The following is a 24,699-nucleotide window of genomic DNA, read 5'->3' on the forward strand; positions in this document are numbered from 1 at the left end:
AAAAAAAAATATATATACTAAACCAAAAAAAAAAAAATAATGTTGTTAATGAAGATGGATCAACAAAGTGTTTCTGTAACATTGAATGGCAGTTTATTCAATGGGGAGTTCAGAGTTGTGATGAGGCACAAGAAATTCTTTTTAACTGTATAGCTTATAGTCAATATCTCGGAATCATGAATAAAATTGAAAGTAACTTCTTAAAAAAAAAAAAAAAAAAGTAGCTAATGGACAAAAAAGATACCATGTAATCACACAGGAACAGTAACCAAAAAAAGAAAAAAAGGGAAAAAGGAAAGAAAAAAAAACCCTGCACTATCTGGGGAGAAGGCAGTAAGAGAGAAAAAGTAGAGGAGAAGAATAATGAAGAAAAAATAGGAAAAACACAAAAAGAAAAACAAAGAACCTGATACCTAGGTTTACCTATGAAAAAGAAAAATAAAGTTGCATCAGGAATCGGGAAAAGAAAAGAAGTTGAAAACTAGAACCTGAAAGGCGAAGAATAAAGAATAATCGTAAAACGGACAAAAGTAATATTAATAGTAGTAGTTTAAAAACAGACAAACTAAAAAGCAGAAAAAAGGAAAAAAAAAGGCAGGACACCAGTCTCCATCCCAGTACACAGACTGGGATAGAATTCCTGCCGGCCCAGAAACTGGGTGGGAGTGACTGATGGCCACACCTCTGTTCACCAAGAGGGTGTGTGGTATAAAAGTAACAAGGGGAATGTCCCACCTTTCCAGTTATCCGGGTCTGGAATGTCCTTGGGGTTCCTAGCAAGTGGGACCTGTTCTTAAATCCCTGGAATCTGGGAGAACACTGTCACTTAATCTAAAATGGTCAAGCTGCTTATATACATTCAAAACGGCTGCGCCCTCCAGACAGACAAAATCAGTCCACTTTCCTCTTCACTGCGTCCTCTTTTATTCCCCAGCCACTAGAGCAATCCTCTGTGCAGTCCCTGGCTAGCAGGGATGATTTTTAGGTTAATTTTTAGTTCAAAGCTGTCTGTGCCCAGGATCGCTGCCAGACCGCAGCTCCCTACGTCTCCTTTTTTGATGTTTTCATGCAAATTCTTCTGCTAGTTGGAGTTTAGTCCACTTCTATATCCTTCCCTTTAAGGCTCAGAGGTCCATGATTATCTTCTGTATCTGTGTTAATTGGTTAATTGGTCCCCCTTTTCTTTGTTGAAGAGGGTCTGTGCACTCTTTCTGCCTATTCCGCATCTTATTGGAACTCTCAAGACTGTCAAGGGCTATAAATCTTAATGGAAGCAAACTGACTCAATTTTTTTTCCACAGAGAGGTTGGTGGGTTCCAATACTTAAGCCTTCCATTAGCAACCAAGTGCTTAACTTTACCAGTGCACCCCAGGGCTCCTTACAAGCAGTAAGGAGCACCAAAAGTTGAAGAATAGTATATCAGTAAATCAATGAGAAAAGTATTTCCAATAATGTATTTTTTCCTACAGATTAGGAGAAGACTACCATTATTTCTTCTTTTGTAGCCATAGAATCACAACTGATACCAAGTGTTGTGGGTACGCTAAGAAAATTTAAGTCTTTACCCTAGGTTTCCCCTCACCCCCATCATACTATTTATTAGACACTATTGTTGTTGTTGTTATTGTTGTTATGTGACCTCGAGTCAGACCCACCTCATAGTGACCCCTCCTTGGGTTTCTGAAGCAGTATCACTAAGGAAGTAAATTGCCCAACCTTCCTTCTGAGGAGTGGCTGGTGGGTTTCAACTGCCAGCCTTCTGGTTAGCAGTCAAGTATCTTAGGCACTATGCTACCAGAGCTCCCTATTAGACATTGGTCAGCAAATAAAGCATAATACATTAAAATTTAAGAGCAATATGGAAAAATTACTAAAGCAGGATACTCCCTATCTCCACCAATACTTGTCAATCACTCTTCAAATTAAAATTGTGCAGCCATAGTTAAGTAAAAAAGGGTGATTACTATATGAATCAAAAAAGTTCTTTCCTAGTGTTAATTTATTCATATTCTAGGAGAGAAAAACAGGGAATATCCAGTCTAATCCTACATGGGGCATAATGATCATGGTGAAATACTTTGTATAGGAAGAGGGAAAGGTATCAAAGTTAACAGTAGAAATAAAAGGAATCAAGTTAATAAATTCAGGAGATACTATTTAATTCAGCCAGAGCATATGGAGTTAGAGAAATAAAGAAAAAAAAAGAGAGTATATAGGAGCTCTGGTGACATAGTGCCTAAGGCATCTGACTGCTAACCAGAAGGCTGGCAGTTCAAACCCACCAGCCACTCCTTGGAAGGAAGATTGAGCAATCTACTTCAGTAGTGATACCACCTCAGAAACCCACGGAGGGGTCACTGTGAATCGGATCTGACTTGACGGCAGTGAAATAGGCATGGCTGTAGAAAGGTTCACATTTCTTTAACAAAAAGTGATGGGAACTCGTAACAAAGTTAAAGCTAGAGTTAAAGGTTACTAGATTAAAATTTAACTATCCATATACCATTCCCCTGCATTCTGGTTATTAGATTCTCACTTTATGATAATGGCATAATAAAGACAAAAATCACTTGCAAATAACTTTAAAAAAAAAAAAAACTAGAAGCAGAACAGATGCACTGGTTAATTCTAGCTTGCGGGATATTCTTTTGAAGCTTGAGATGGGGGTTATACAGCAAACTAGAAATGCAGTCATAGAGAAAGAAGAAAAATTATACATAAAAAGATTGACGTAACCATGCAGGCTCAAGGAAGAATCTGACACCGTCCATCCACTTGTTTCATCTGCTGACTTTGAAATAATCAGTGGAGGCAATAAATAATGTATACTCATCTTGTTTCATTTTTCCTACTTATCAGTTCCACTGCTTAGACCAGGAAAATAAGAAGGTTGACTATTCTGGTGCCCGGTATAGCATTCAGAAAAATCTAAGCAGCTTGATGAGTTACTGTTTAGAAAAGATTTATAGGTTTGTATATAATTCCTAACGTAATGTAATTTCCAATCTAACTATAAACCCACCCATGACCAAATTTCTATACAACTCTAACATTTTCCTCTTTTAATTCCACTTACATTTTCTTGAAAAAGTTCAGGGTGCATCCCTCGAACAAAATGTAAAGCAAACATCAACTGATCAGCCTGAAAAAATTAACAGATGTTATTTTGATTTTCTAAATTTATGTCTTTTAGAAAGTGTAGTTACTAAATTTCAGTTCAAAGTGAGTCTTTAATAATTTATTTTTATTAATACATAAAATGACTGTCAGATTATGTCCATATAAAACAAACACTTCCAAGTTGGGATAGAGGAAGAATAAAGTGCTAATAACGTTCAGAGAAAATGCTAAAGATCAAGTAACCTCTATATTTCATTTAAGAAAAAAACAAAACAAAAAGCTAACTTACTTGTAAACCAGGTAAAATCCAATTGTGAAGCTTGGATTAATCATTAACAGATCAACTTTTTACATTAGCAATTTACATTTTGTCATTATATAGGTTTAAATATACATATAATTATATGATAATGTAATTATCACAACTAATTTCTCCACACTACATATTAATTTTACAAATTAAACAGGAAACTGTAGTGAAATCCTGACTTAATAAACAGGAGAATACTAAACAAACCAAAACAACAAAAAGTTCCACCAACTGTAATTATTTACAGAAAAGACACAAAATCAAAACAAGCATAACTGATTGAGATTAGAAATAGTGAAGAAATCATCAGATGACCCAATATCTTTCAAGTAAAACAAAAGCAGGACCAAAAATAGGCTGTATCAATAAACAGGTATATCAAAAAGATACCAGTTATGTAGAATGAGACTTCCTCAAGGCAGAAGATGCGATCTGGAATATAGACTATGCTCAAAAATGTCTAAGGAAAGGAAGGAAGGAGGGAATGATGGAAGGAAGGACAGAAAAGCGAGGGAGAGATTAACATTCAGACTTTAAGTGGCAATCTGAGAGGATGAGTAAACGGAAGAAAGAAGAAGCAAAGTCATGGAATCTAGGAAGAGAAACTGATAGTTTGGTACGCAGTTCCTATTAGGTGCTGCCAGTAATCTTACAAGGATCATACTCAATCCAACTGTCTGAAATTAAATAATACATTTCCAAAAAAAATTGAAACAACTGTTATGTTATTAGAATTAACTCCACTTCAAAAGATTTATTAAATAAGAATATATCCTCTCCTCACTTGTCAAATATCTTGTTATCCAACATTTCACATTTGTTACATTAGTAAAAAATCTACTATTTTGTGCATTATCAATGTACGTCCTACAGTAATGGATGCCAAGGTGCGAGGCGAGAGTAATGCTAGTTGTGATGGTTAAGGTTATGTGTCAACTTGACTGGACCATGATTATCAGTGGTTTGTCAGTTGTGTAATGATGGAATTTGGCAGTTACGTAATGATGTAGTCTTCTACCATTTTGTGATCTGATATGGTCATCCTCTATTTTCACATAACAGAGATTTTCACGTAATAACCTGGGCTTTGGAAACTACAATGTCCCTAAGTGAGGGGAAGGTGTATACCCAAATCAAATTAATTAAATCACTGCTGTATATATAAACATCACCCTGGTGAAGCAATACTGTGTGAGATATACAGTATGAAAAAGAGGTTAGATATAATTGTGCCATGACATGTCTAATTGATACATGGTACCCATATAAAATAAGATTTGACTTTTTAAAATGAAAAACAAATTCTGTAAAAATTAATCATGGATTAATTTTGTAAATTGATTTACATTTACTGGGAGAACATTTTTTTTTATCCACAACTTGTACTAACAATACTCTCCATGAGGCTGTATAGGCCTTGTTTACCACGATATTCCTAGTGCCTACTATAAACAGCTCTGGTAGCATAGTGCCTAAGGCATTTGACTGCTAACCAGAAGGCTGGTGGTTCAAGCCCACCAGCCACTCCTCGGAAGGAAGGTTGAGCAATCTACTTCTGTAGTGATACTGCCTCAGAAACCCAAGGAGGGGTCGCTATGAGTCGGGGCTGACTCAACAGCACATAACAACAACAAATATAAACAGCAGGTAAATATTTGTTAAATGAATGCTCTCATTTAATAGAAATTAAGAGCCATGTAGGAGCTCTGGTAGCATAGTGCCTAAGGCACTTGACTGCTAACTAGAAGGCTGGCGGTTCAAACCCACCAGCCACTCCTTGGAAGGAAGGTTGGGCAATCTACTTCTGTAGAGATACAGCCTCAGAAACCCAAGGAGGGGTTGCTATGAGTCAGGTCCAACTCGATGGCAAATAACAACAGCGACAAGACCCATGTCCATAATCCGAGGGAACTGCATATAAATTCCACCTGTGCTACCTACTAGCCGGTGACCTTGAGCTTACTTCACCTATCTTAACCTCAGTTTCTTTTCTGTGAAAAAGGGATAACTATACACACCTTATAACATTATTGTAAGAATTAAATTACATAATGTGTATGAAACACTTAGCATGGTGCCTGACACACTGTTAAGAGCTTATTAATGTTAGTTATTACCATTTTTATTAGCAAAAATAATAACAAATAAAATGGACATCACTGAGAGAGGCTTCCTGTAGAAACTATCAGCAAGCAATTACTTGCCTGGCAGAAAAATCACTGAGACGAAACTCCAAAATGCTGGTAAAATAGCCATACAATATGTAGTCAATAAATAGGTCATGGTGGTCACCCTCCTGCTCTTTCCCCAGTCACAAAATACATCCTGACCTTAACAATAACCACATGCTCAAATCCAGGCCCATCACATTCAGTTCAATCATAGATACTGAAGTGTCACAGGACCTAAGGTAGGCTAAGTAAAATCTTCCATGATTTTCTAAGCTGGATCTTAGAAAAGAGAGGGAAATGTTATTTTTGACAACTGTCTGGTTTTCTAGCTATGGCAAAGAGTCTCTTTATTCATAAGTATTCCACAATAATGTTACAATGAATAACTGATGAACCAAGAAGGTGATAAAAGTGAAAATATAATTTATCAAAAGAAAAAAATATCATTTCTATTTAAACTGAGAAAAAATTAAGACTAAATTAATTTACTGAATTCTTATTTCAAAAAATGAAAAACTTGTGATAGTTAATGTTGTGTGTCAATTTGGTTGGCCATGATTCTCAGTGATTTAGCAGTTATGATGCAGCCATCCCCCATAATAAGATCTGATATAATGCAATCACCTCCATGATGAGATCTTATATAAGCAGACAATTAGTTGTAAGGAACTCTCCTCAGAGGTGTGGGCTGCTTCCAATACATATGGACATCCTGGTGAAGATCACTAGCTTTTTGCTCAATATCCTGCACCTGGCTCATCATCATCTGAACTTGAACCAGTGGCCTGCCATATTGCCTGCTCATTTTGGGATTGTTGCCTTCGTAACTATGAGCCAACATCCTACAATTTTACCTGCTAATCTTGGATTTATCAGCTTCCAAAGACAGAAGCCTACTGTGTTGCCTGACGTTCTTGGGTTTGTTAGCTCCTACAGCTGCATGAGTCAGGAGAAGCTTCCAGCTTGATGTCTTATCCATGATTTGGGGACTTGCCAGCCTCTACAACTGTGTTAGCCATTTCCATGAGATAAATCAATCTCTCCCTCTCTCTCCCCCCCCCCGTGTGTGTGTGTGTGTGTGTGTGTGTGTGTGTATGCTTCACTGGTTTTGCTTCTCTAGAGAACCCAGCCTAAGACACTGGTCAATTTCTAGAGTTCAGAAAATATTTAATCATATTTTAGTATCTATAAAAGTCTGAGAAGGTAGACTATGAAGATCACAGCATCAGGATTGGAGGAAGACTCATTAACAACCTGCAATATGCAGACAACACAGCTTTGCCCACTGAAAGTGAAGATTACCTGAAGCACTTACTGATGAAGATCAAACACTACAGTCTCCAGAATGGATGACACCTCAACATAAAGAAAACAGAAATCCTCACAATTGAACCAATAAGCAACATCACAATAAGTGGAGAAAAGACTGAAGTTGTTGAGGATTTCACTTTCCTTGAATCTACAATCAATGCCCAATGGTAGCAGCAGCCAGGAAATCAAAACTCTATTGCATTGGGCAAATCTCTGCAAAAGACCACTCTAAAGTCTAAGACCAAAGATGTCACTTTGAAATCTAAGATGCTTCTCACCCAAGCCATGGTGTTTTTAATATCCTCGTGTGCAAGTGAGAGCTGGGCAATGCTTAGCCTACCTTAGGCCTGTGACACTTCAGTATCTATTAATGAACTGAATGTGATTGGCTTAGATTTGATCATTGTGGTTATTGTTAAGGTCAAGGTGTATTTTGTGACCAGGGAAAGAGGAGAAGGGCAACCATAGTGTTGTGACCATTCTCACTTTCAAGAAGCATTCTGAATTCACTTCTTCCAGGACAGATTTGTTTATTCTTCTGGCAGTCTACAGTATATTTCACCAACATCACAATTCAAAGGCATCAACTCTTCTTTAGTCTTCTTTATTCATTGTCCAGCTTTCACATGTATATGGGGCAACTGTAAATACCATGGCTTCGGTTAGGTGCACCTTAGTCTTCAAAGTGACATGTGATTCTTCTTAACACTTTAAACAGGTTTGTTGCAGTGCATTTACCAAGAGTAATACTATGTCTGATTTCCTGACTACTGCTTCAATGGGTGTTGATTGTGGATCCAAGTAAAATGAAATCCCTGACAACTTCAATCTTTTCTCCATTTATCATGATGTTACTTACTGATCCATTTGGGAGGACTTTTGTTTTCTATATGTTGAGATGTAATCCATACTGCAGACTGTTGTCTCTGACCTTCATCAGTAAGTGCTTCAAGTCATCTTCACTTTCAGCAAACAAGGTTGTATATCTACATATTATAGGTTGTTAATGAGTCTTCCTCATATCACAGGTGTGTAGAAGACCAAATTTTAACTGCCAGCCCATGGACCACCTAGTAATCAGATATCTATTTATCTCAGTAAAAGGAGAAAGGCAGGGTTCAATCATGTTAATATTAGCCAATGGTTGATCTGTCCTTCTTCCTCCTCTTCTCTTTATAAGCATCATTGTAAACAGCCTACTTGTAACCATTTGCTGTATTCAGAATCAGAGGTCTATTTACATTTAGAAAATTGCTCACAATAAACCTTATGTTTCAATTTTTTTGAGTTTTGATTATTTTTAACATTAATATACCATACCATACTCACTGCCATCGAGTAAGATCCAACTCATAGCAACCTCTCCTTGGGTTTCCAAGGCAGTATCACTATGGAAGTAGATTGTCCAATCTTCGTTCCAAGTAGTGGCTGGTGGGTTTGAACCACTAGCATTCTTGTTAGCAGTCAAATGCCTTAGGCACTATGATGACTCAACAGCAGTGAGTTTGGTTTTGGCTTTATCCCTAAAGATAATCTGGGTTGAAGAAATGATGTGCATGGGTACTATTAACAGGTACCTATAGTTTTATTATAATCATAAGTTTTGGGAAATCAAATATGATACTTATCATATAATTGTCTATATTAGGTTACTGAAATAAAAACATTTGATTTCTTTGAAGGAAAAAAGGATGACATAAACTAATAATCTAAACTGCAATCACAAGACAGCTTTTGGCTTAGTTTATTAAAAGTCTAAATTTTTTCCTACAAAACAAGTCAATCATTTTTCTGTTCCTGGTCAACTTGTTTTCAGTTCAGTGTGATGTGAATACTAATAACCAGTCTCTCTCTGTTCCAAGCGCCTATTGTTGCCTTCCTGCTGTCACCAACACAACAGCAAAATCAGCATGAGAGAAATCTTGGCAGGCAGTTTAATGTTATGCTGATTACTAAAATCTTAAAAAGATTTCACTGAAATATATAAATGGTTCCATCCTAAGGAAGTTTATAATGCTAAATATGGAGAAATGTACTGCATTACTTTATGATTAATGTGCTTTTTGAATTCCTATCACCTAGTGAAACTCTATAGTATAATGAATTTAGGCCACATAAGTAATATTATTCATACATAAATATGAATTTTACAAAATGGATAGTCCATCATCTATTAAAAACATATCTTAACAATTGTAAACCACAGCAATTTTTTTTAAAGATTTTTGATTGTTCACAATAAAGCAAAAAAAAAAAAAAAAATCCAAAAAAACATGTTTAATTCAAGCTGTAGCACTCATCAACATGTCAATTACTTCTTAGCAGTCAAAAAAAAAAAAAATCCACTGCCATCAAGTCAATTCTAACTCATAGTGACTCTCACTAGGTTTCTAAGGCTATAAATTTTTATAGAAGTAGATTGCCTCATCTTTCTCCTGTGGAAGAGTTGGTCGGCTTGAACCACTGACCTTCTGGTTAGCAGCCAAGTACTTTTCCCACTCCACCATCAGAGCCTCCTTGTTCACAATAGGAAAAAACCTAGAAACCAAACCCACTGCAATTGGACCAACTCTGACTCATAGCAACCCCCATTGGGTTTCCAAAGTTGTAAATCTTTACGCAAGTAGATTACCCCATCTTCCTTCCATGGAGTGGCTGTTGGGCTTGAACCGTCAACCTTCTGATTAGCAGCCAAATGCCTTAGGCACTGTGCCACCAGGGCTAGGAAAGTATTAGAAAGGCAGTGAAAAATTCAAACTAGGACTTAAAATGTTAAGGATAACTAAGCCTCTAAACTTCTCACTAAGCGGAACAAACTGCTGACTTTAGCATAACCTAAATATATTTGTAAAAGGTAAAGTGACTTAAAAGAAGTATATCTCATAACATTAATTGATATGGTAAATCACCAGGGTACTGGTTATTATTATATCCTTCTCTAATTATATCATAAAACATACGACATATTATAATATCACCAATAAATATGCTACATGTACCAAAACAAAGAATATATAAACTGATACATAGCTTTAAAATTTAGAAATAAGCAAGAAACTCCAAATTAAAATATTAAGTAAATTTTTAGAATTAATAACTTTAAACATTTTTCAAAGAATAGTATTTATTTACAACATCTATATTCAAAAGGAATTTTGGGGAAACTTAAAACAATTGTAACTCCATATTCATAAATCACAGTCTATTTTATTGTAAACATTTTAGCAAGACTAAAGAAGTAGTAAGCATATTATCAGGTGACTGGCCAACATAAAAATTACAGTAATTTTATTACCTAGTAAATAAAAAAATAGTGCCTAAGATGTTTGACTGCTAACCAGAAGGCTGGTGGTTCAAACCCACCAGCCACTCCTCGGAAGGAAGGTTGGGCAATCTACTTCCATAGTGATACCACCTCAGAAACCCAAAGAGGGGTTGACTATGAGTCAGATATGACTTGACGGCAGTCTCTGTGTCTCTGTCGTGAGAAAATAAAAAAGGAATAAAACTACATAAAATAATCACACAAATTTAATAATATATAAATATAAATAGGAAAAAAATCCAAAGAAGATTAAACAATACAAAAATAATAACAGCAATGTGAACTTGCTCTATAAAGCAAAAGCTTATCCTTTTAAATGCCAAGAAAAAGACAAATACGGAAAGTTAAAGAAAAAGGTACAAATAAACAACTTTAAAATCAATAAAGACAGAAGCTAAAGAGTAAGATATCATATAAACCACTTGCGTGGTAAAATTTAAGATTAATATTATCTTGGGTTGATAAGAATGCAAGGAAGTAGGTAGTATGATCATACTCTGTGGGCAGGAGTATTAACCGATTTAAAAAAAAAAAAAAAACCTTCTCAGAAGACAATCTGGCAATACTTAACAACATTTTTAAATGTGCATATCCTCAGACCAGCCATTTTACTTCCATCAAGAAATCTACTGAATAGGAATACTTGCACGTGTATAAAGGTGAGTGTATTGCACATGACATTCACTGTAGATTTCTTTCTAATAGCAAAAAATATAATCTAACATTCACTAATAGCCTAATAAATAAAATGATATAATTTTAAATACTATATATAACTGTATGATATTATGGAATACAATTAATAAAATAATTAGGCTAATACAGTTATACTCACAAAGAGATCTCCCAGACATGCTGCAAGACAAGGGAAGCTACAGGACTTGTGGTGTAGTAAATTATATAGTGTGGCTTTTCTAGCCATAAGTCTTTGTGAACTCTGTGGCAGAATTTGCTGTGAACAACTGAGTAGCTCCTGATTGTTAAAGTTATCCACCTGGGGTATTTCTGTTGGGAGCAGCAGGAAGTAATTTTCTGGGAAGTCTGCTCTGTCTCAGGTGTATAGAACTCTGATGATGGGACTGGTTGGTTTGGGCCACTCTACTGGGCTCAAAAGAAGCCCTCCTAGAGGCAGAAGGAGTCTCTCTGACTGCTGGCTCAGAAAGACGTGCTGCTGAGAGAAACGCACTCCTAAGAGACTTGAGAGACACACACTGCTGAGAGAGCAATGTGCTAATGAGGCTGCAGGCTGCTGAGTGAGACGGCTGGCTGCGAGAGACTGAGTGGATTTCTGAACTTGAATTGTGGTCTGATGCTTCCCTAATAAGACCCATAATCTGAGTTCTGTGTGGCCACTGCAGGGAATGATCAAATCCAGCAAAGAGGTGGTGGGTGCTGCAGGAGGAATGGTTGATAAAAGGGCTGGAGGGAGGCAGCACGTCTGGCCTTGCAGGAATAGGCCTTGGGCTACTGATAGTGATTCTGTCTTCCTCTTATGGGATGAGAGGAGGTCAGAAGATGTGGTCTCCTTGCTGCTTTGGCAAGGACAACATATATAGAAAACAAAAAATTCTATCTATATATTTTGTGGATAAGTTCATAAAGAGAAAAGAAAAGAAGTACAAGGAATAAATAAAACTGAAATGATTCACTCTAATAAAGCAGTAAGACTTGCAGAAGGATTAAATAAATTTTAAGGATTTTTAAAGTTTGAAACTCTTTCCAAAAATATTTTTAAGCTTCATTTGTACAATGAAAATATTTTATTTTAATGTATTATTACATGAGATAATGCATTATACAAGTGTTTCTGATATTATGAGATCAATAACTGATGAAACACTACCACTATAAAGGTCATCCTCACATTATAGGATCATAACATTTTACATATTTTAACATCAATGAAATGGGCTTTGAGATAAATTGCTTCCAATTCCTCATTTTACACAAGTAAAACTGCAGTCCAAACAGGTGATTTTCTGAATCATAGTTAACTACAAAACCATTAACAGAAAATATAGGGACTTCTGGTAAGATGGAGGAATAAGCAGATAAGCTACACAGATCCTCTTCAACGAAGAAAAGAGAAACCAGCTGACAAAGATACAGAAGATAATACTGGAGCCCTGAGTTTTGAAAGAAACTGTACAGAAGTGGATTAGGCACCAAGTAGCAGAAAAACCTGAATGAAAACAGTAATACGGAGATGATCAGAGCACTGGACTGTCAGCTACTCTGACAGGACCAACAGCCTGAATATTTCCAAGTGGTGTTGGGACCTGAGAATTGACCTAAAGATCAATCCTGATCACCAGGGGCTGCAGGGATGACTGCGGTGGTGGCCTTTGACTAGAAAGGGAAACAGCAAGGAGGGAGAGAACCTGAGCTGTGGACTTTCCACTGTCCAGAGCCATTTTGATTGTTTACAAGCAACAGCCATTTTGGATATTTAAAGTGACTGAGGGCACAGCCATTCTGAATGTTTGCAAGCAGTGGCCATTTTGAATATTTAAAGTGACTGAAGGCACAGCCATTTTGAATCTTTACATGTACTGGCCATTTTGCATATGTAAAGTGACCAAGAGTGCAGCCATTCTGAATCTTTACAAGTAGCGGGCATTTTGGATTTTAAAGCAACATCATTCTCATTCGGATCCCAGAGACCTAAGAATAAGCTCCATTTTCTAAGGACAGCAGGGACATACAATGGGAAAGGAGATACGTGGTGAGTGTGTAAGTGCTGCCAACTAGTGAATAGAGGAGCACAGTACCCTGCTTACTTAGATAAAATCCAAAGAATACAAAAGTCATGGGCGTCACTTCAACATATAGTCACCAATTAAAAATAAACACAAAAATATCATAATACCTCAGAGACAAAAGAGCATCACAGTGCACACCAAGAAGCAAGATAAAGCAGGAGAAACAAGGGACCACGATACAGACCCAAAATACATCCCTGAGCTTGGAACTCCCTGATAAGGAATTCAAAAGAATTATATTTAGGTATCTTCAAAGGAATGAGAGACAGATCAAGGAAGAAACAGAGAAAATTCTAGTTCTAATTTCAAAAGACAATACAAGAACAAAATGACAAAATAAATGAAAAATCAGAAATGATACAAAATCTACACACAGAAATCCAGAAGATTAATACTAAATTTTCAGAAACAGGTAAGACACTGAATGGGCAAAGGAGTAGAATTGAATCAATGGAAGCCAGAATTAGTGAGCTTGAAGACAAATATCTCAACACTTCTTTAGAAAGCGATCAGTCAGAAAAAAGATCAAAACAAAATGAAGAAAGCCTAAGGTTCATGCAAGATACCATCAAAAGGAATAATCTATGTGTCATCAGAATTCCAGAACAAGAAGAGACAAATAAAACCACAGACAAAATTATCAAAGATTTGTTGGAAGAGAATTTTCCTGGTATGATGAAAGGTGAGAATATATCCATTCAAGAAGTCCAACGAACCCAAAACAGGATAGACCCCAAAAGAAAATCACCCAGACATATCATCATCAAATTCACCAAAACCAAAGACAAAAAAAGAATCATAAAAGCTGCATGGTAAAAACAAAAAGTTGTCTACAAGGGGCAGCCAATAAGAGTAAGCTCAGATTTCTCAGCAGAAACCATGCAAGAGAGAAGACAATGGGATGGTGTGATAGTGGGAGCTGTGTGTCAACTTGGCTGGACCATAATTCTGTGTGGTTTAAGCAGTTGTGATGTGGTTATTCCCATGAAGGGATCAGATGAAAACGTTTTGAGGAGCCAATCCATTGAAAGGGAGTTTCCTGAGGGGTGTGGCCTGCTTACAGTATATTTATGGACATCCTGGGAAAAGAGACACTCTTCTGTGGATCAGGATTCTGTTGTGCTGCCTACAACTTTCCATGAGCAAACAATCCACCATTCAGCCTGGAGATCTTGGATTCGTCATTCATTGGAGTCAACAGCCAGTATACTGCCTGCCAACCTTGAGCTTCTCAGCCCCTGCAGCTGCATGAGTCAGGAAAAGCCTCCAGCTTGATGCTTGATCCAAGAACTTTGGACCTGCCAGCTTCTATAAGTGTGTGAGCTATTTTCCTAAGATAAATTTTATCTTTATATATATAAGCTTTACTTGTTTTGTTTCTCTAGAGAACCCAGTCTAACACAGATGGTATATATAAAACCCTAAAAGAGAAAAATTTCCAACCAAGAATTATGTACTCAGCAAAATTGTCCCTCAAATATGATGGTGAAATTAGGCATTTCCAGATAAGCAGAAATGAAGGGAATTTGTTAAAACCAGACCAACCTTACAAGAGATGCTAAAGGAAGCCCTTTGGACAGAGAAGCAACAACAGCAAACAACAACTGACCATTAACACACGTGGTGACATAACCCAGAAACCAATCCAGCTACGGAAGTATCTAAAGTAAGTAAGCCTACAAGATTGTAAACAGGAAACCAAAGACATCAATTGACAAACGAGGACAACTACAAACCAAAAAGAGAGAAAAAACTGTGTAGTTACAGAACTTCTAAATGGTAGGAAAGTCAAAACAACTACAAGATAAAACAGACTGTTCTAAACCTGCTGAGAAAACTGTAAAACCCAGGGTAATCTCAAAAAGAGGACCAGCACAAATATTTAGCAAATACTAAAACAATAGCAACAAAGGAAGTGATAACATGATTCATAAAAAAAAAAAAACGAGCTCAATACAGAAAATTACATAGAACAAAGAAATCAACACCATGAAAAAGCACATAACAAAAATGACAGCAACAAATTCATACTTGTCAATAATTACATAGCTGGCAAGGGACTTCTCTCTAAGATTTATAGAAAAGTCCAATGCCTCAACAGCAAAGGAATTAACAATCCAATTGAAAAATGGGCAGAAGACATGAATAGACACTCCCTTCACCAGGGAGGACATTCAGGTGGCCAGCTAATACATGAACAGATGCTCATGATCATTGGCCATCAGAGAGATGCAAATCAAAACAATGAGATATTATCTCACCCCAGCACTGATGGCAAGGTTCAACGAGACAGAAAATAACAAATGCTGGTAGGGATGTATAGAGATTGGAACTCTCATACACTGCTGGTGGGACTGTGAAGTGATAAAACCACTGTGAAAAGCAGTATGGCAATGCCTTAAAAAGCTGGAATTGGATATATCATTTGACCCAGCAATCCCATTACTAGGTATATATCCTAGAGAGATGAGAGCCAGGACAGGAACAGATATACGGACACCCATGTTCATTGCTGCACTATTTACAACAGCAAAAAGATGGAAACAACCTATGTGCCCATCAGTGGAAAAGTAGATGACCAAACTACGGGACATAAACACAACGGAATGCCATGCAGCACTAAAGAGTAATGTAGAGTATGCAAAACACCACATAACATAGATGAACTTGGAGGACATTATGCTGAGTAAAATCAGACAACTACAGAAGGACAAATATAGTATTAGTTAATTCTTGTGGAGGATCTAGGAAAGGTTTATATATGGAGGGCAACTTTCTTTGTTGGTTGCTAGGGGTGAGAGGGCAGGAGAGGGAACACTGGGAAAAAAATGCATTGACCCATGCTACTTTAGTTTCATATTTTTCATTGTACATAAATTATATTTCAATAAAATGCATTTAAAAAAGAAAATGTAACCCCACAGTTCTCATGAAATAAAGAAATTCGGCAGAAATGTTCAATTATAACTCTTTGAACTACATGTAACAGTCTTTTGTCAAAGTGCTGAAGCGTATTTTGAAAAATTTATTCTCTGACTTGTGTTAATATCCTCAAAAAAATCACTCCAAAAAAATTACTATCCCATTTTAAAGAATACATTAACTATATATTTTTCAAGATTTTCTAGAATGTCTATATAATTGAGTTGTATAACTCTATTTCTCTCAGTTAACTGCCTTTACAAAACTCCTTATTAACACTGTCTTCCACTCTCCCCAAAGGTAGAAATATTAAAAAATAAAAAATCCTAAATGAAAACACCTGTTTTCTGTAATATTGAAAAAAAAAAATTCTAAAATACATGTCACTGTATTCATCTGTGATCCTTATAATATGAAGACTACTATGTATGACATATTTCTATCACAATTCAAGATCAGACATTAGTTTACTTCCTGATGCTAGGAATGGGGAATGTTTTTGCCTGCTCTCCCAGGGAGCATTTGGCAATGTCTGGAGATATTTTTGGTTGTTACAACTGTGGAGGGGGTGGGGAAGTGGGGCTACTCATATCAGTTGGCAGAACTCTGCTATCTTACAATGCATGGAAATCCTCCCACAACAAAGAATTATATGGCTCAAAATGCTAAGAGTGCTGAGGCTGAGAAACCCTGAAATAATGAGTTATATAAGCCTCTGTTCCCACTGCTAACCCAGTGTGTGCTCTCCCTTCCTCACTTACCACTTTTCTCCCCTCTACATCCACAATGGTAGCTCTGGTGGCACAGTGCCTAAGGCATTTGACTGCTAACCAGAAGGCTGGTGGTTCAAACCCACCAGCCCCTCCTCAAAAGGAAGATAGGGCAATCTACTTTCATAGTGATGCCTCCTTGGAAACCCAAGGAGGGGTGCTATGAGTCAAAATCAAAATTGACTTGACAATAGAGTTTATTTTTTTTTTTAATTTGTTTTGTTTTGTTTTGTTATATCCACAATGCAGTAAACTGTTCTAGTCAGTAATGAATATTTTTCTGGGAATATACTTTTAATTGTCAATACTATATTAAATCAAGGATCAGCCAGTATTTTATACTTGATAATATAATGTTTCTTACCTTAAATAGACAATGGCATATATATTCATAAACCATGTGCTTCAATGAGCTGACAAGAGACTGGATTCTCTGTTCTGTATTTTCAGAATCCTGTAAATTATAATTTGAAAATTAAAAACTATTAGGAAATTGATACACATAAAAGGTATCCCATAGTTTAATCACTCTTACATACTATTCCTCCAGATTCAAAGCTTACTCTAGAACAAAAATCTGTCTGTCAAACTTGAGGAACTAAACAGGTAAGTGCATTATATGTGTATACTAATATAATTGAAAAAAAGATGTATTTTTCTTTAATGCATGGAATTAAACCTTTCAAGCAATTAAAATTGCAATCAGTTTCTAATAATGTAATATTGCTTAATATTAAGTTGACCATGCCAATTTCATGTCTACTGAAATAAAAATAAAAATATTCTCTGCATTAATCTGCATTAAAGTCATATAAAATTACTTGTACTATAAAGAAGGCTGGCGGTTCAAACCCACCAGCCACTCCTTGGAAGGAAGGTTGAGCAATCCTACTTCCGTAGTGATACTGCCTCGGAAACCCAAGGAGGGGTCGCTATGAGTCGGGGCCGACTCGACGGCACATAACAACAACAACATAATTATCAACCCAGTAAACTATTATGAATTTAACAACAAAAGAATTTGTCATCCTCACTGAGAACCTAAACATTCTTAAACTATGCTCTGCTGGTTAAATAAGTACAGTAACTTTGAAAATGATACTGTAAAAACTTGTTTTTCATCTGCTTTTGTACTTCCATTGTAAATGGAAGGTGAAGCAAAAGCCAAGATATGACAAGTTGTCATTAATTAGCCTTTTTTTTAAATCAATGAAAAATTGTTTGAGGTAGGAATGGCAGGGGGAGTTGTAAAAGCTGGTCTTTTCTCTAAGCATGATAGTAGCTTTATGTCTTACTTCAGGGAGCCTTTGGAGAATATATGCATCAGAAATTTAATTATCGTAAAATAGTTAGACTAAATTTGCTTGCTTCTCATGATTACAACTGATAAAAGAAAACTAACCTAATGAAAAAATTTAATGGCTTAGAGAAATTTATCTAGAAATCAACAGTGAAATTAGCACCAGGTATTATGAATTGGCACTTAGATATATCAAAACCATGCATCTAACCCTTGTTGTAGCATGTTTTAACCAAGAAAGCTCATTATCCATTCACAGTTCAGATGGCAAACACACCTTTTCATTTTACTATTTTATTAATAAAGATCACATCTGAAATTGAGAAGAAGATCTACTAAAAATCATACTCTCTTAAGATACCTACATGATCTGGTGGCTTTTCAAAACACTAAAAAGCAAATTTTCTACTCTATATATTTAAAATTCTATTACTTTTTAAAGTAAATTCAAATGCACTGCACATCCACACATATACTCCAGCACACAGAGGTGAATGGCATTCAATAGCCATACTACCACAGAACTACTGTTACTGAAAATGGCAATGTTCTTATTAAATCCAGTTAGTGTGACTAACCTATTTATCAGTTATCAATCATACTTTAAGGAACTCTGGTGGTATAGTGGTTAAATTATTTGGCTGTTCACCAAAAGGTTGGTGGTTCAAACTCACAAGCTGCTCCACAGAAGAAAGATGAGGTGGTTGGCTTTCATAAAGATTTACAACTTTGGAACCAAACTGGGGTCCCTATGAGTCAGAATCAACTCAGTGGCAGTGAGCTTTTTACAAAATATATATATACTTTATAGAGGGAGCTCTGGTAGCATAGTGCCTAAGGCACTTGACTGCTAACCAGAAGGCTAGCGGTTCAAACCCACCAGCCACTCCTCGGAAGGAAGGTTGGGCATTCCTACTTCCGTAGTGATACTGCCTTGGAAGCCCAAGGAGGGGTCGCTATGAGTCGGGGCCGACTCGATGGCAAATAACAACAACTAACAAAGAGGAAATGAATTTTTTAACATGTATATTTTTGACTATAAGATAAAGAATTTAAAATGTATGCATTACCATGTATATTCTAAATAAAATATGGGAAATTTTTAATGCAAAAAAACAATCAGAAATCAAACCCACTGCCACTGAGTTAATTCTATCTCACAGCACTCAGATAAGAGCAGGAGAGGACTGTCCCATAGGGTTTTCAAGGTATAAATCTGTATGAAAGCCAATTGCCACATATTTCTCTTGTGGAGCAGATGGTGGGCTCAAACCACAGACCGTTAGGTTAGCAGCTGAGCACTTTAACTACTGCACCTCTAAGGCTTTGATGCAAAAAAAAGATACGTGTAAATGACTCTTTAGTTTTAGAGACTGACATAGTTAATCAGATATATGATTAATCATATCTCATGAACCAATTCTCACAGATTTTATACATTCTCAAGATTTTTGATAAAACACTTCCATCAAGAGAATATTACAAATGATTTGACTAAATTTAACATATTTTAAATTTCAAAAATATTCTTAAGAAACTAAAGTACAAAACACAATTATTTCTTCAGTCTTTTTCCCCTCTTGAAATGTTGTGTTTGCCCAAAGGACAAATATACGTGGGGAAAAAAAGCTTATCTTATTTACTATGACTGAATAGACAGATATTTGCTAACAAAACCTACCCTCAAAGCCCAAGCTCTTCATTACATGCCACTTTATTTCAAATTTCACTGTACGAGCAACTTCAAATGAGATACTTTAGTGTAAAAGAAACCAATAAAAATCTAATCATTATTTATAAGAAAATAAAGCTTTTCTAAAATAATTCATTTGTAAAAACATAAAATACTTCACCTAATCAAGATAGAGTTTTGTTTTGTTTTTTCATGTTTTCTTGCACTCTTTGGAAGGAAGGTTGGACAATCTACTTCCATAGTGATACTGACTCGGCACCCCGCAGAGGGGTCGCTATGAGTCGGGTCTGACTTGACAGCACATAACAACAACAATAATTTCTCTGTTATCTATCCCAAGCGTGCAGAACAACGCCTGGCACACAGTCAGCCTGCCATAAATGTTTACTAAGTGAATAATAACCTCTGCTCAGAAAAACAGATTTAAGTAAACCTACTTGAATATGCAATTGTGCTCCCACATTTAACTGAAATTTATCTCTCCCAAAAAACAGTAATAAAAAGAAGTACTCCTATTAATATTAATACCAAACATAAAAGCCATTAAAAATAATTTTGATATGTTTGGATTTATAAAGATAATTTTAAATAAAATAAAAAGTCAGATAAACAGAAAATATTTGCTATACATGACAAAGGTCTAATGCCCTTCATATATAAGAATGTCTTACAATTCAATTTTTAAATATTAATAACACTATGAAAGAGACAAGGGGTGTAAAAACAAATAAGTAAAACAATATAAATGCCATACACTCCTAATGAATATTTATCTTAGAAGTGATTAAAAACTTGAAAATATAGTATTTCCAATAACCTAGTAAGACAAGACTTAAAAGATTTATAATATCCATTATTGCTAAAGATTAGATAGAAAAAGATGCTTTCAGTGAATCAGTTTAAAACACTAGCATATATTTCCAAAGAGTAATTAGACAATACTTGTAAAAAGGCTTTTTCACATTTTCTTGCTCCAACTATCGAACTCTAGGAATGTAACTATGAAAGTAACTGGAGAAACAAAACACTCAAAAAGGAAGAAAAAAAAAAGTGTCGGAGCTATTTTAAAGCTTAGCCATAAAATTCTTTGAAACTCTTTTTCTTGAGAGTTTTCCTGAGAGTCTATGTCCCCTCCCCTTGAATCTGGGCAGGCTTGGGACTGCTTCAATCAATAGAATACAGCAGAAGTGGCATTGTATGACTTCCACGCTGAGTTATAAATGGTGATTTAGCTTCTGTCTCTTCACAGGAATACATAAAGTTGGTGCTTCCAGCTGTAATATAAAAAGTCCAAATACCCTGAGGCTGCCATGCTATGAGGAAGCCAAATCAGCTATTTCAGTCATCAAATTCTTCCAACACAGCCACCAGCCACGCAAAAATGAGCCTGAATAAGGCACCGCCATGTGGAACAGAGGCAAATCTTCCCTGTTGTGCTTTGACCAAATTCTAACAGAATTCATGAACAATAAGACAATGCCTATTTAACAAATGGTGTTGGCAAAACTGGCTATTTATTTGTAGATAAATGAAACAGGATCCATACCTAACAACATACACAAAAACTAACTCAAAATGGATCAGCAATTTAAATGCTAAAGCCAAAACTACCCTGGAAGATAATACTGGTACAAAATTATGGGACCTAATTTTTTTTTCAGTAATAGATTACCAAACACAACTACATATGCATGACCAATAGAAGACAATTTAGATAACTGGGACCACATAAAAATTAAGTAATTTTGTCCTCAAAAAAATTTTTGCAAAAGAGTAAAATAGTAAGAGGACCTAGAGATTTGGACAAAAATCTTTGTGAATGTTAAAATTGGAACTCAAACCACTCTCAGAGGTCACCTACCAGCCAAAAGACAGAGCAGCTCATAAAATAAATATCACCCATGAGCACTAAACAATCATCTAAATGAGACTGAAAGGCCAACATTTACTGTAGACTACACGTTAAAAGGTAAACGGGACAAGGAAGCTAGATTAATGGAAACAGAAAAACCAGAAAGGGAATTATGAAAATTCTGAAATATCGTGAAAAGTGTAATCCATGTCACTGAATGATATGTATAGCAATTGTAAATGAACTTAATTTTCTATGTAAATTTCCCCAAAATCACAATAAAATATTTAAGAAAAAAAAAAGGATAATGGTTGTTTTAGTCTGCTAAATTAGGGGCTAATATGATACTCAGCAATGATAGCAATGATAATGAGAAAAAATGTCCATATAGGAGCTGGTTTATTAAAGTATAACATAGCCTCACAATGTTTTTTAGAGATTGTAGAATATTTATTGACATGAAAGTTGTCCACAATATAATAATAAGTATTTTAAAGTACGGTGTGATAACTTTTTGTTTAAAACCATTTGCTAGCCTTTAAATATATCCTTCCCTTCATTAGAATACAAGCTTGATTACACAAAAGTTTTTGCCTATTTTGTACAGTGCTGTATCCTCATTATCTAGAGCAATACCTCAAACAAGGATATATAATGGAATGTTAAGTGTAGCTTTCCCAAGTGATGGGATTATTTTATCTTTATATCTTTCATCATGTTTTTTTAACAATAATCTCTTAGCTATTAATTTATTTGTGAGAATATAATTATTTCCATTAAAAAGACTATCATATTGAGCCTGTTTGAGAATAAAAAAAGTGGAAAAAAAATTGGTTTATTTCAAATATTCTTTAAATGTGTTATATACAACTTTTTGAAAACATAATTTTATGCAAGTTTTCTCAGGAAGTTACCATTTTTACACACCTTAGTAAGGTAATCTCTCTTATTCCCCCTCAGTGAAGGGTGACCAACGGCATACCTGTTCGTTTTGCAGAGCTCGTTGGAAAAGTCGTAGAAAGGCAACCAAACTAAAACGATACATGTTATTAATTTTGGACAGGTCAGAGATAATAAAGTACATCTTGCTGGCACTCTCAGCCAGAGGAAGATACGCATCCCGCTCCTGCGGATCATTGGTGGGAGAAAGAAAAACACATATTAGTGCTTTACTGCCACCTACTGACCACTATGCACATATCCAGCTACAGACCTACAATACATTCATATAACAAATGAAGACAAAGAATGATAGAATTTTTTAACTAAAAACCAGTCTTTCTTCCTTATTTTTATGAAATTATGGCGAAAATATTTTAAATAATTTTCTACCTTTCAAATGAAAGAGATAGGAGTGCTTTGTGGATTTGTCTTAATGAGAGCAAAAAGCATTCATTAATCCTAGAGGTAAAAGAGTAAGATGGATTGACAAACAGCTGTGATCACAGAAAAGACGATGTAATTTTACATTTCAGAAAAGAATTGGTTTAGATAATGCAAGAGGGCTTGGAACTAGTAGATTATTGCTGCAGTAAAGAAAAAGTTCCAACTATGAAACTATTACATGAGATTGATGCCAACAAGAACACTGATGGAACTAGAGAATAGATTGTAACAGGCATCCCAAAAAGATAATAACACCTAAGAATCTAAGAATAGAAAGAGGAAATAATCTCATTGAAAGTGTGATCAAAGCACTGGGATTCTAAATATAATATTGGTGAAAATTATGTGTGACTCACTCAGCAATAATTGTTAAGAAAGAGATGGCACAGAAAATTAAAAATCTTATTGTTAGAAAATGACAGTGACCACATTTGTAAACTTTAGTCTTAGTAGAGAAGGTGTAATGATTGGATTGGAGTCAGGCTCTAAGATTGCTCTTATTCTGGTTTCAGCAGAGCTCAATCCCAAGGAAAAAGGTAGTAATATGTAAGTACAGAACTTGAGCAAGAGCAGGAAAAAAAAAAAAAAAAAAACAGGAAAGTCACTGAGGGGAAGGGAATGGGCCAGTGAGGGCTCAGGTTTGGTTGGAGCCTGGGAATTCACAGTGACATTAATCTGCATAATTGCATGATTTTCTCCAGCAAAGCTCAGTCACTTTATAGGAGAAGCAAAGATGTATTAGAGTGACACATGGCTGGAATTTTTCTAAAGGAAGTATCAAAAGATGAGAGTAAATGGGACTTTAAAACATTTGTAAGGAAACAGTTCTGATTATAACACTCAAAGACTGTAGGATTAGTATGGAATAAATATGTTTTTAATGAAAAATAGTTTATAACCCTTTCAATTAACTTAAAAAAAGGTTCAATGTATGGCAAGTTGTTCTCTAATGCTCATTTTCAATATGCAAGAGTATAAAACTGTAGCTCTATCTTACCTAATACTATGCCAGAAAAAAGTAGAACCTACACTGACCAGCAGGACTCAATGTCCTCAATATCTAAATTTTTTCTCTATAAAAATAAGAATTAGACCAAAGGCCCTACTATTTTGAATAGCTTTCTTTTTATGACATCATCTTTCCCCTAAAGTCCTGGCTCTACATTTCTTATCATATTAACATAAATGTTCAAGAAAACATGATATAAAATCACAAAAGAAGAAAATAATTACTTGATCAAGGGAAATCTGGAGCTTGTAAGATTCTTTAAGAGACTCTTGAATAAGTGCACTGCTTGCTTTTGTCTGATTCAAAGATTCAATCAAGTCCTTATTTTCCAAAATATTGCCTTGAGATGTTGCAAGGGTCTATAAGAAAAATTAACAAGATATATAGACATTATTATACATATTACAGTGACCAATTAAAAAAAGCTCATATTAACTATCACTAATTTGACAATGTTTATGGGAATTTACCTCGTTTTAAAAGAACTTCAATATTTATGGCCTTGGTGGTGCAGTGGTCAACGCATTCATCTGCTAACCAAAACGTCAGCAGTTCAAACCTACCACCCACTCCATAGGAGAAAGATGAAGTAGTCTGCTTCCATAAAGATGTACATACAGCCTTGGAAACCCAATGGGGAAGTTCTTCTCTCTTCTCTGTTGTTGTTGTTGTTATGTGCCGTCGAGTCAGCCCTGACTCATAGCGACCCCTCGTTGGGTTTCCGAGGCAGTATCACTACGGAAGTAGGATTGCCCAACCTTCCTTCC

The 24,699-nt window shown here is 35.7% G+C and overlaps 1 protein-coding gene across 1 annotated transcript in view; it reads right to left on the bottom strand.

Annotated features, from left to right (window-relative positions):
* The window catches only part of DYNC2H1 (dynein cytoplasmic 2 heavy chain 1), a 505,271-nt gene that overhangs the window by 265,479 nt on the left and 215,093 nt on the right, over window positions 1-24,699 (bottom strand). The window contains exons 68-71 of the mRNA XM_007946035.1: window positions 24,157-24,291; window positions 22,520-22,663; window positions 17,057-17,146; window positions 3,078-3,143 (exon numbers count right to left, since the gene is read on the bottom strand). Of these exons, the coding sequence (XP_007944226.1) occupies window positions 3,078-3,143; window positions 17,057-17,146; window positions 22,520-22,663; window positions 24,157-24,291 (435 nt within the window). The remainder of the gene's footprint in view (window positions 1-3,077; window positions 3,144-17,056; window positions 17,147-22,519; window positions 22,664-24,156; window positions 24,292-24,699) is intronic.

The sequence above is a fragment of the Orycteropus afer genome, unplaced genomic scaffold, assembly GCF_000298275.1.
Source record: "Orycteropus afer afer isolate SDZICR_OR568_19922 unplaced genomic scaffold, OryAfe1.0 scaffold00147, whole genome shotgun sequence".
Lineage (NCBI taxonomy): Eukaryota > Metazoa > Chordata > Mammalia > Tubulidentata > Orycteropodidae > Orycteropus > Orycteropus afer.